This window comes from Salarias fasciatus, chromosome 12 (genome assembly GCF_902148845.1).
Source record: "Salarias fasciatus chromosome 12, fSalaFa1.1, whole genome shotgun sequence".
NCBI lineage: Eukaryota > Metazoa > Chordata > Actinopteri > Blenniiformes > Blenniidae > Salarias > Salarias fasciatus.
In genome coordinates this window covers 29,320,951-29,334,535 of record NC_043756.1, presented here as the reverse complement: position 1 = coordinate 29,334,535, position 13,585 = coordinate 29,320,951, and the positions used below count along the sequence as shown (strand labels likewise).

The window sequence follows — 13,585 nt, the reverse complement described above, 5'->3', positions numbered from 1 at the left end:
AATACAAATGAAAGCTAGCTTCCTTTTTCAGTGGCTTGAGGGAGAAAAATCATAGTTCAATGTTTCAATTCATTTGAAGCCTTTAATAATCTTCAGCGACTCGATCAGACGTCAAAGTCTGCTGAAGTTTGAGGCTTTTTGCTCCGTGCATTACGGCGGTCAGACCGGCGGTGTGCGATGGGAGACCACGCCGGTCTTGGTACGATCCCGAGGTCGCCTGTTCTGTAACGAGCCATCAGGAAGACTGGATCTGTGGAGAAGTCTGGACTCTCAGCACTGTGGAGAGACCAAGTGAGGTGGAGATGTTCAGACTCAGACAAAAACATATGAACTCATCACAATAATAGACTATTCAATAAGTTCTTATTACTAAATTGAAACCTTTTTTTGAATACATTCAGTGTGTTGAGAACACTTTAGGGCAGTCACTCATGATATGTTCTGATATTTAAACTCCTCCTGGTACCTGGCAGTTTCAGGGCTGGAGGTCTGCGGTTTCTGTCCTTGGCTGCTCTCCTCTGCAGAGTCGTCCAGTGTGGTCCCGGGTCTACCGGGATGCGGCCCCTCCAGGACCTGGAGCACCCTCTGCAGCCGCCCCTTAGTATCGGCATCCTGCTTCTGGGAGTCGTGCAGACGACACAGAGCTGAGTAAGGGACCGCGGACAGTCCAGACCGCCTCAGCAGCTGCAGTGTTGTCCTCTAGAGCTCAGCAAGAGAGTTTTATTTTGATTACAGTTACCCCCCCTGCAAAAGTAGGTGAGTTACTAATGTACTAAACATTAAAAAGAAAGGCTTGCATTCATGGTGGAATTTGTCACAGATTTCAGTTTGTGTATAAATGACAGAGAAACCTTGAAGCATGTTTTTACCTTCACGGCGAGCCGGAGACCAGCGGCAGCCGTCCTCATGCTTGCCTCCAGCTGTTCGATCGTGTCCGTCTCTCTTTGCAGCTCCACATCCAGCTGCTGCGACTCGTACGTTACCTGACGAAGCTGCTCGGACTTCAAGGTTTGCTGTTCTCTGAAAATGCGTCACACACAGTGGAGCTGCTGTTGGATGCGCCGTTAGCCACAATGATTTCTCTCCCTCTGCTGCTTCAGACAGTGGTTAGTTCGGGACTAATTGTTATTATGAAACCAGAAGCTCAGTTACCAAAGTCTCAGTGGGTTCATCAGTTGTCATTCACCAGTTGAAGAGTTGCATTGCTGCTGCCTCTCTCTCTCTGAGCCCACTGTTAGCCTCAGCATTAGCATTATGTCAAGCTATCGCATTATCTGAGACATGTTAGTTTCTGCTCAGTCTCACCGAAGTTGTAATCTGTGTGAATGTGAAGATGACGGGATGAGGCGAGGTTTACCTCAAAGCTTTCTCCACATCCAGTGTTTTCTGCAGGTGCATCTTGTTGTTCTTCAGCTTTTCCTCCAGCTTGTCACACTTCTTTGCCCACAGCTTCGACTCCTGAAATAAGGATCACAGACCTTTTCTTATTACACTTTAACATTTAAAATCTCTCAGATATCAGCTCCAGACATGGGTAAACTGATGGAAGCAAGAACCACAATTAAAGAAGGTTTAAGTCCAGCAGGATGATAGAGAGATGGGGGCCACCTTCCCCAGGTAGAGGAGCTTCAGGACCCATATAACTCTGATTTGGTCTGGAAGAGGCTTGGATGTGTGGCCTTCTTCAGTCTCTGTACTGCCACTGAGATCCCATGTGGACTGAGAGGGAATCATGAAGGAAGGATGAAGAGAAAGATAACAGAGTTTAGTCTTGGTACCTCGTTAAGTGGGGACACATCTCCAGTTAATCCAGACAGAGCCGTCCTCTTCTTGTCTATCTTGCCCTGGAGTTTGTCCCGTCTGTCCGTCAGTGAGTCTCTCTCCTTCGTCAGGTATGACAGCTCCTCACTCAGAGACTGGATGTTCTTCTGCAGCTGGCTGGCCTGAAACCTCTTCTGCTCTCTGGTCAACATGTTCTTGTCAGTGAGGTCCTGAGCTTCCTGAAGCTTCCTGTCAGAAGGACAGTGGGAGTGAATCATCGACCGAGCTGGAGTGAGCATCGGTGCATCTTTCTGCCATGTTTACTTTTCGGTCTCGCAGCGTGATTTCAAAATGAGGCTCTCCATCGCAGCTTTGTGTTCTTCTGCCTGAATCTTCAGCTTCTCCTCCACAGCGGACTGCTGCTCCTTCACGTGTCGTATCTGCTCCTTCTGCTGTGCCAACCTGTCCTCTGTGGGAGGAGACAGACACACAAAGAGCGATGGAGTTCAAGTTCAACTGAGTCAGACTCAGAGAAGCCAAAAGCCCAGGACAGCACTGTGCAGAGCCAAACACAAGAACAGCAGGCAAGTGGAAAAGTCATTTTGTTGAAATAAAACTTTGTAAAAACCCCCACCTATGACAACTTTGATCCTTGTGCACAAGCACTTTGGAGAGTTCGGAGAAGCTGGCAGTGCAGATGGTGAAGTGGTGAATTGAAGTCAGATTCATCTCATAAATTTCATGTCATCAGATTTCTAGATCCACTGAGCCATGAGACCGACCACTGGATTTCAGCACCGTGTTCATATGTCACACTTTCATCTTCAAATGAAATACAGTATTGGGGAGCACTGATTAATTATTAATTGTGGCAAAGTGTGTAACAAGTCTTATTGCTGGTAGACAGCGTGGTGACACTCGAGCGTGATGCTGCACAGTGGATGTGATGGCACTGCTTGAAGATCAGGCAGGCTGAGGATGGAAAAGGTTTAAAGGATTTTTAGAGTCCAAAGATTTCTTGGCCCATGACGATGACTGACTGATAAGCAGCGCTCCGTCTGTTTGTGTCTGTTGTTTGTTGAGATTACTGTAACACCGATTTGACTGAAGACAGGACGCATTCAGAGGAACTTTACCTCGTGTCTAGTTACTTTTCATCTGCAGTATCTGGTGAAGTGACTGTTCTACTTTGTAAAAGGCTGTAAACTGTGGAGTCTGTATAATAAACGGTTGGTGTTTCTCACCTTTTGACCGGAGCTTCTCCTCCTGCTCCTGAAGCTCCCGCCTCTTCTGGCTCAGCTGCAGCTTCAGAGCCTCCTCCTCTTTGTGTCTTTCCAGCTTTTGGCGCTCCAGCTCTCCCTGAAGCTCCTGCACCTCCTTCTGTTTGAGAGCGATGCGGTGAAGCAGGTACTCCGAGATGTCCTGCCTGTCCTCTTTCAGCGTGTTGTACTGACAGGAAAGCTTTTTGTTCTCCTGCTGTAGCTCCTCGTGTCTCAGCTCAGCGCTGCAGGACCGAGAGAACATACGACTCACTCCTCCATCAACGTCTAGACCAGGGAACTCCAACATAATGGGAGGGAGGCCTTCAGCTGCTCCCTTCAGGCAGAGTTGACTTCTTGGACCGCATCAAAAGTTTAAGCAGGTAAAAACATCTACATGAAAATCCTGCTGTTGACATTTGGGACGTGCTGATCTCTGCCAGGAATACTGGCTGCTGTGAAGTTCAGTTCTGACTTAAATGATATAAATAATTATACTACATATAAATGCCTGTCAGGCCCCAAGTCAACAGTGCCTCCTGCTGGAGGGGTGGGATGGAAGTGAACATATTCTAGCCTTGTGGGAAAAAAAAGAGAAGCTCTGGACAGACATTACTGCAAATCTTCATAAGATATTGAGCTTACAGTCGAAGGGATCTGTAGTTCGGTGTGTGATCTTAACTATTACGTATTGCCTGAGAAAGTGATTGCTAATGAAAATAAGATTAGACATAACAGACTAGAAATTAAATAGTCCTTGTTTTAAAGAATAGAGAGAACTGACGATTAGGATGGCCACGTATAAAGAAATAACATTCAGAGTGGAAGACAGACAATATATTTGACAATAAGGTTTGACTGTATGAACTCAGAGGCTAATAATCCAAGTGAAACCATAGAAAGTATAGCTATTCAAGTTTACAAAGAAAGACATCTGTTACTATATGCTGTTTCTGTTCCATTAAGAGAACAGTGAACCTGTCAATCTGATGTGAAATGACCTGCAAAACATCAAATATATTTATTTTAAAAAATCGTCTTACCTCTTTAAAGCTTCTTCCAGATGTTTAATCTGTGTGAGATACAGGTTTGCCTCACTGTTCTGAGCCATGTCCGTCAGTTTGCATCTCTTTTCATCCCGTTGCAACAGTTAACCTTTTATATAAAAAAGTACATAAAAAATGCGGTTTCTAAGACACGATGCCTTCAGGGACGGCTCGGAACCTTCAGCTTTGCTTTATAATTGAGAGATCGTTGTTGTGTGTGCGCGCGTGTGTTAAAAATGACCAGCAGGGGTCAGGATAGTCTCGTTCTTGTTGCGTTCCAGTCCTGTCTCGCTGTTGTAACAGTAACTTTCTCTGATAACACACGTTTCATTGATGTGTTCTGTACTTATCCAATTTGACCAGCGACAACAGAATCATAGCAGCTATGGAGACTCACTTCTTCTTGTGTTGAAAAGATACATTGAAACTTTATAGCATTTACTGAAAAGTAGCCGAATTTCCCTTGTTGATAATGTTCACACGTCTGTATTGTGTCTGCATTCTGCAGCTCTGAGCCACATTCTGCAGCGTTCTCAGGGTTCTCTCAGTAATTCTGCACAAAGTCTCCACCATTCAATCTGGTTCTGTGGGTTTCAAACCCTTTAAAGGGAGTTTTTCTTTGCACCATTGCTTATATTAGCTCATGAGGAATTGTATTATTCCTACAGATAACACTTATTCACACCAGTGCATTTATCAAACTCAATAAAAGATCATGAAGAAATGGAAAGTTATATGCTCACTTGACCAATAAAGGGTTAAACCTCTGAGCTTGTGAATGAAAATTCCATTGATTCACAGTTGTTCTGCAAATATAAAGGGGAACAAGAGCAAAGAAAGCAAGTTCCAGCTTCGTTTCTGTGATATGCATCATTATTTTAACATTGTAGACAATGGAGTCATTTTATTTTAAGTGTGTTATCTAAAATTATTTTTCCCCTCTGTCAATGAATATTTGATCAATTTCTGCAATAAAACTAACACAGGAGACATGAACTGCTAGACGCGGACTGTTTGTAGTTGAAAAAAGAAAAGAAGCTTGAATGGAGGAGCTGGAGGACAGGCGGTGTCTCTGCAGCTCTTCATCAGGACCGTCCAGCAGTAAAGCCACAAACACTCCACAGCGGGGAAAGTTCACGTCACCCTGCCCGCTGAGAAGAAAAGCCTGATGGGAACTGTTTGAACAAAATTTACTGTTTACTGGTGACCTGAGAGGGGTTGGGGGGTGTTGGAGTATTTGTTGACTTTTCCCAGGGGCTCGCTGCTGTGTGGACATACGTCTCCGGCTGGAGGGACACAGAACAAAGACGGGCTGCAAAACATCTCCTCAGACAGAACTCCTCCACGCTGTTGACTCAAGCCTGTGCGCACGGTTCACGGTTCACGGTTCGATCTCTGAGGACTATGGTGCCTCAAGGTCATTGTTCTGCTCACAGTCTTGTCTGTGCAGAGTTTTCCAGTGAACGCCCTCTGTAAAATGGAATTCATGGAGAGTTTATGTACAGTGGATATTCTACAGTTCTATTTACGGTTTTATCCAAACCGACGTACAACACTGGGGGAAATTCAGGGTTCTGTGTCTTGCCCAAGGACACTTCGACATGCAGACAGGGGGAGACAGGAATCAAACTAACAACCGCCCGACTGTGGGACGACCACGCTGCTCACTGAGCCACAGCTGCCCGTCATATGAAAAGTCTACACACCCCTGTTGAAATGCGAGGTTTTTGTGATGTAGAAAAATAACAGCGAGACAAATAATTTCACAACTTTTTCCACCTTTATTTTGACCTTTAACCTTTATAACTCAATTGAAAAAAACAAGCAGAAATCTTTCAGGAAGGTGAAGTAAAAACAACCAATTACATTCAAACTAAGGGTAAACTGGAGCCAGTACACACCTGTCACCAGTTAAAGTTTCTCTGATCAACCCCAAATAAAGTTCAGCTGTTCGAGGAGGCTTTTCCTGACATCTTCCAGCACCAGCCATGGTCCGCAGAGAGCTTCCACAGCATCAGAGGGACTCATTATTCAAAGATATTAGTCAGGTGAAGGCTACAAAAGAGTTTCCAAGGGATTAAACACACCATGAAACACAGAGAAGACCGGCATCATCAAGTGGAGAAAATATGGCACAACTATGACATTACCAAGAATAGGACGTCCGTCCAAAACTGATGATAAGACAAGAAGAAAACTTATCAGGGAGGCTGCCACGAGGCCAACAGCAACACTGAAGGAGCTGCAGGAATTTCTGGCAAGTACTGGCTGTGTCATACATGTGACAACAATCTCCCGTCTTCTTCACATGTCTAGGCTGTGGGGTCGGGTGGCAAAACAGAAGCCCTATTTTACAAAGAAAAACATCCAAGCCCGGCTTCGTTCTGCAAGAAGACATCTGAAATCTCCCAAACACATGTGGGGAATATGTGTTATGGTCTGATTGAAACCAAGGTTGCACTTTTTGGAGATAATTCCAAAAGTTGCATTTAGTGCAGACACAACACTGCACATCACCAAAATAACACCATACCTACAGCGAAGCACGGTGGTGGCAGCATCATGCTTGAGGGCTGGAACTGGGGCCTCAGTCATGGTGGACGGAATTATGAACAGTTCAAAATACCAGTCAGTGTTGGCACAAAACCTTCGGCCTTCTGTTAGAAAGCTGAAGATGAGAGGTACTTCATCTTTTAGCACAACAATGCCCCAAAGCACACATTAAAATCAACAAAAGAACGGCTTCACTGGAATAAGATTAAGGCTTTGGAATGGCCCAGCCAGAGTCCAGACCTCGATCCCATCCGACATCTGTGGGTGATCTGAAGAGGGCTGTGCTCAGGAGATGCCCTCGCAATATCCATTAGAAGCAATTTGGGGTTCAGTGTCTTGTTCGAGGACACATGACATGTGGAAAGATATGAACTTGAACCTGCAACTTAACAGTTGAAAGATGATCCCCTCTACAAGAGGAAGACACTGATCAATAGCAGCTGGGAACTGGGAAGAAATACCACACGAAAATGTTTAAAAAGTTCTAACCTGTCATCATTGACATGTGTATAGAAGGTAAAGTAATGCGTATAAAGTCAAGCTCATCCGTTAACTGCAACAGGTGAGAATACTGTCGTGTTTGTAGCTAGCTTGTACATATGCAGTTTTAATTTTAAATGTGGCAGATTGTTTAAAGAGGGCATCGTGAGGAACAGCAGGCCCTGTCTACACAACTCTTTTCAAGAGAGGATAGCAAACATTCACAGTATTTTGTTTGTTATTTCACGTGACTTTGAGAGTCTCTGTGTTTGCATGAACTACACAGGTAACTACTGAGGTTATTACTCTGGGAACTCGACAGGACTACTACTGAAGAAACTACGCAGGGCAGCGAAACAGAGAAAACAGCTTTTTCTGAACGCTGAGTTCTGCACATGTGCAAAGAAATCAATAACCAGCTTGAGCTCTTCTACAGCTATGGCTCAGTTGGTAGCACGGTCATCTCTCAGTCAAGAAGTTGCAGGTTCAATGCCCTATTTCCCCCTATCAATGGGTCCTTGAGCAGGACACTGAAACACAAACTACTCCTGATGGATAGATTGAGAGTCTTCCATGGTGGCAGCCTCCATTGATAGATGTGAATTGTAGGGTAAAGTGCTTTGGGTGCAGCTCAAGTGGTGGAAAAATGCTATGTGAACATTTTCTATTATTTAATGCAACATCATCTGCATACATGGAGAAGATTTCTTACTTACGGATACCGAGTGGACCCTGGACTCTGGAAGGACAGAGAACAACATCCAACAAGTTTACTTAGAACTGTGTGTATTTTGTATTAAAGAAACAACCAGTGGCTTGACATAAAAACTAACTTTTCATGGTTCTTGCAAATCGTGTGTATGGCTATCAGTTTCAAAATGTCAGTGAAACGTTTCTGAAACGACAACATTTCCAGTTGATATTTGTCTTTTAAATGGATCTGTAGCTTCTGATATTAAGGTCCCAAAAGTCTTGAGTGTGGAAAACCCCAAATCAACAGTAATTGTCGGGCCTTGACATATATTTGGCATGTGTCCTTGAAGATGGGAAGGAAAGCTTAACAAACAACAAAAACTGACCAAAAGGTCAACAATACCCAGTTTCCAGATAAATGTACAAATCATCGCCGCATGCTCAAACACAAAGCTTACTAGGTATGATGAAAATAACTTGATGTGCTTGTTTTCACTTGTTCATAAATCTGTTTCTGTAAAAAGAGCTAGCATCCAGATTATAGAGCATCTTCCTCCCACAAACTGATGTAACTTCAGTAAACATTCGGATTATAGAGCCTTTCCTCACACTACAGTGCACTGTGCTGTGTAGTGTGCTGTGAAATATTCAGTGAAATATTCTGCGTCAGTATTTATACTGTAATGAGTGCCTGCTAATGAAAGTGTGTGTTAGCATGTTGTGTGTTTGTGTTGTTGATACTTTGTGTCCAGCAATGTGTCGTTGCCTCCGTTCCTTCTGCATTACCTCCCGTCCTGGATTACAGGCAGTGTCATGAAGCTGCTCTGATCCCTGATGTGAAGTGTATATTTGAGCGTGTACATTGTGAAATATTCACTTGTGCGGCCCCTCATTACCCCCTCGGACTGTATACAGTACATGTTCCACATTCCTCTGCAGGACCCCCAGGGGGGCACGCTGTTTGGATTTCCTCGGAATCGCGGTGGACGTATCAGAAATCCGGTTGGCTTTATTTCCAAAACACACAAGAGACTGTAAATTGTGTTTTTCCTCAGCAGACAAACATTTACAGAGAGAAAAAACAAGCTGAGGCTCTGCTGCTAATTATCACTGAGGCTGGTGGATCACACAGAGCAAACACATTGTGCACTCCCACCGCGAGCTGCCCCGGGGCAACTACTGAGAGAGCGAGACGGGGTAACTACTGAGAGAGCGAGACGGGGTAACTACTGAGAGAGCGAGACGGGGTAACTACTGAGGGGACACTCCGGGTAACCAGTGAAGAAACTACAGCCTAAGTACTGCGGGAACTACTGAGGAACGACACTGGCTAAAATCTGAGTGAAGTACCAGGGTTAAGTATTGAGGGAACTACATGGGGCAACTAATGAGGGAACGGCACCGGGTGACTACTGAATGAACGACATGGAACAAATTTACAAGGAGAACTACACAGAGTAACTACTGATGCAACAACAAGGGTTAGGTAGTGAGGGAACTACATGGGGGAACTACTGGGAAAAACAGTGGGAACTACATGACTGAGTACTGAGGAATTACGCAGGAATCTACACAACAGAACTACTGAGGACCTGCATGGCTAACTACTGAGGAAGGGGAACCACTGAACTTTCTTGAACTCGACAAGAAGCCACTGAAAGGAAGAGCTTTTAACAGCACCATACATGATGTTTCAAGTGAACACCCATCCTTTACACACTTTCATTTCGGAAAAAAAAATCCCCTCTAGAAATACACATTTTGATGAAGATGGCCATTTACACAGAAATTGGCTGAATTGACTGAAAATGATGTAGTTTTACCGTTGAGTCACCAGTGGATGCAGTTTTTATGTTGCTTCTAGAATCAACTATGCAGGCAGGCAGATAACAGTCTGCTGTAAATGTCTAAGCTTCTTTAGACAGTTTTTCTTCATCGATTTGGTCGGTTCAGTATTCTCAGTGTTCTCCACATGTGATCCAGATGACTGTGGGGTCAGTGTTCTGTGATGTAGTAAATACTTAACCTAAATGTTCCTTCGTTAGAGGAGTTCAATTCAAGAGTGGCAGAGAACACGTTTATTGTTATGAATGAAACCTTCCAGCAAATGCACAGAACAATTTACGCTCACCATAGCATGTATTGGCATTATCTGTGTTTCAGAATTTTTTTTTTTCCCCCTGTTGCGATGAAGTCGGAGCATTTTCAAAAAGTTGCATTGTTCCTGTTTTTAGATGGAGTCGAAGCATTTCCAGAAGTTTTCAATGGCAACAAGCACCATTGTTGAGTAAACAGAGCCCCTAAACACTGCTGAAGTTTTGCGTTTTGACTTGGAAACGTTGTTGTGTAAACGGTACTGGAGAGGGAATTAAAGATGTGTTTCTGTCACAGGGTGATGAAGTCCACATGGAAGCTGTCTGAAGTCTGAAATGTGCGGACCATCTGAGCAGCGACTCATCCTGGAGCCACCGGCGGGCTCAAACGGCTCTGAGTGACAAGCCATGAAAAGCGATTTGACAAAGGAATGTAATCTTATTAAGGAGAGAGGCGCGTCAGGTCCTCGCTGCTTTACAGGCTGCAGGATCTCAGGATTACAATGCTGCGACACAGCTGGGCCCTCATCTGGGTTTCATAAATCCACTCCCCCATGCCTCATCCCGGCTTTAAGGCCAGACTTCTGATAAAACTCTGGACTGAGTGCATGTAAATTTGTAACTGTGGTTTCTGTGCAACTGCCTTTGTGTGTTCACCCTCTCTTTTGTCGGGGACCAGGCGTATTGGAGCCATAAAAGCTGTGTTTGGATCCAGAGGACGGGCAGTGAGTATTAGCAGAGCCAATCATAAAACAGGGAAGGAATTTAAACAGCATCTCCCGTGCAGGAAGCAGGTGACACACAGAAGCTGTAGGAATGCTGGTCTGAAGCCTGGTAATGAGGAGCCATGTGGATTTACACACACTCTCACCGCTGTCACTTACCGCACTCCCATCACGCTCGCACAAAAGCTGCTCAAACTTTGACTCTTCCTCAACCGCTCGCTCACATTCCTGTTGTCAGAGAAACCGGTGGAGGGAAGCTGCTGAGCCTGATGCCCTGTTACTGTGGCAACAGTCAGTGTGGAGGCTTCAAACGCTCCTAATGGCATCTATTTTTACCTCCGTTTGTGTGGACCAAAACTCTGGACATCGTGCAAAAAAGTGATAAGAAAAAAATCATCATGATTCAAAAGAGGTTCTTATTTCAACCTAGCTTTTATTGAAAGTAGGTAAATATATACTTCAAACAAAATTTCAAATGACCCTCTCCCACTTGTAGGACGGCAGCTGTATCATCCTCCAGCTCAGCGTTGTTTCCACAGATCTGGAAGTTTGAAGTCCTCCACCAGCAGTCTGGGAGTTTGAGGTCCTCTATCAGACATCTGGAAGTTTAAACGTCCTTAGGCCTCAGGAATTAAGAATTCTTATCTAGGTTTTTGGTAAACATTCAAACAAGACAGGCAGATGTCCAGATAGTGACTTCTGTCATCCATAAATGTTATCTTAGCTTCAGAAAAGCTGCAAAGTAATGAGATTCACTTGGGGTTTGAATTGATGGGGAACCCTCCACAGACATCCTTCCTATTGCTGAGGAGCAGAAGGAAGCAGCAGCATCTGGCCTGCACTTGTATATTCTCCCTGCTGGAGTTGTGTGGCCTGTCGCAGGGCGCCGCTCGTCGGCTACCACACACACTCAGATTTATGTCTGGGTCATGTTTTTCCTCCTGTTTTTAAATAAAGTTTGATGGGACTTTGACCTGAGACGTATACATAGAGTGTGAAACTTTGACGTAAGTGGCCCCCCTGATGCTCCCTCGGCCAGTCGCTGGTGTCAGACCTGACAGAGCCCGGTGGAACTTTCCACATACACAAACCACTGAGAGGCCAGTACTTCAGACTGTTAGTAATTGATTACTTTTCTGGAATTAGTGACTCAAGTCTCAGAAGCTTCACAGCTGCTGTCTCTGTCAAGCTCAAACAGCCGACCGTTAGCTTTAGTGTTATTCAAAGATGTCTGACTGTCGTTCTCTCTGACTCATTGCTAGCATCAGCATGAGAGCTCCTAGAAAGGTGTTCGTTCAGTGGAGAAAAGATCTGTTACTATTTGAATAAACTCCTGTTTTTTTGAAGATCAGTCTTGCCAATCCTGAGCTAATTCAGTTGTACTGAGAGAAGGGTCTTAAAACTGGAACTGGGAGAGAGATCGGTGGAGTTTGCTTTTAGAATGGACTGGAAAACGGTTCGGGGCTTCCTCTCTGACCCAGGTGAGGGGAAGCCATGAGACCTGGGAGAAGACAGACACTGACACTTTGAATGGTCAGCAAGGAATCTCATGAGAAACAGACGTCTAACAGCAACATAAAGACATATTACACTGGAAACAACATTAACATTGTCTACAGGCTATCAGATTGTCGAGTACCTTCCTCTCTGTGACTGACGTAACTTCAGATAAACTTAATGTATGAATGAGACACTGAAGTGACTCACAGTGCTGAAAGCTCAAAAAATGTCAATGCTAATGTGACAATAATACAGACATGTGACCATGATCAAAACAGGAACTTTACAAAGTGTTAGGGCTGAGCTTTTAAATGATAATTTTATATATATATATATATATATATATATATATATATATATATATATATATATATATATATATATATACATATATATATATATATACATGTACAATGATTAGGGGTGTAACAATACATGTATTTGTTTTGAACCGTTGTGGTACATGACGTTCGGTTTGGTACAGGGCTGTGCATGGGTGAGTTCAAGGGCCGGAAGATTTTTTTTTTTTTTGGCTCACAGGCCGGACGCTGCATATGCTTACATTCTGCCACCAACATGTGCAGCTACACCTGCAGCCTGTGCATGATGGCTACTGCAGCCTCGTCCATGCTTCACATGTCCGTGTGTATCTGCGTTGCGATTGGTCCCTGTGACGTAAAAATCGTCATGAATTCCTGCCTGCGAGGGTCGGCGCGCAGTCACGTGTTGCACGTACGCGCAGGTCGCACCGGCGTACGCATGTGGCAGAGCGCCACAGCAAACAAAACATGACAGATGCTAACTTTGAAAAGTGACTGTGTGAAGCCATCAGGCTGTAGCTCCGTCTACAAAGACACCCGGAGAGTGAGACACTGGTGGACGGAGGCAGCAGACTCTGTTGGGAGGGATGAGAAGGTCTGCCGACTGAAATGAAAGTATCCAATCATCAGGGCGCCGCCCCCATGATTCAGAAACAAACAAAAAAAAGATTGTGTTTGTGCATGCTTTGACAGAAAATACCAATGTCAAATCAATATCATTGGCCATCTTTACCGTTCATGTTCTGACAGACAATATGAACAGTCAATGAGCAGATCGCGAGGCTGGAGACACATGATTTTTGACAGAAAATAAACATTCAAATAAAGATGAGCCTTCTGATATTTCAAATCCCACTAAACATGGATGAATTAAAATGGACAAAAACTGTGATTTGTTTTATATCATGATATATATCATTAACAATTGATATGAAAAAAATGATCCTCATAGAACTTTTTCCCATATTGTCCAGCCGTACACAGTATCTATGAAATGGTTATGAAGTGACTCCAAAGTTAACTCCACTGCTTTTTTCATGTGTAACTGTAATCAATTACTATGTTTCCAAAACTTCTTTCTTGGGGTTTAATAGGATTCTGAAATGTGCGGTAAAGGTTATTTCACACAAAAGAAGGACCGACAAACTTCCTGCT

At 44.1% G+C, this 13,585-nt stretch overlaps 1 protein-coding gene across 1 annotated transcript; it reads right to left on the bottom strand.

The window, feature by feature from the left end:
- Window positions 1–104: 104 nt before the first annotated feature.
- On the bottom strand, window positions 105–4,131 carry LOC115398253 (cilia- and flagella-associated protein 157-like). Its single transcript, XM_030104935.1, has 9 exons — window positions 4,064–4,131; window positions 3,006–3,265; window positions 2,086–2,230; window positions 1,779–2,010; window positions 1,609–1,719; window positions 1,358–1,458; window positions 870–1,020; window positions 467–699; window positions 105–276 (listed from the first exon to the last, which is right to left on the bottom strand). Exons 1-9 carry the CDS (start codon window positions 4,129–4,131, stop codon window positions 105–107), a joined length of 1,473 nt encoding a protein of 490 aa, XP_029960795.1.
- Between the last annotated feature and the right edge of the window lie 9,454 nt (window positions 4,132–13,585).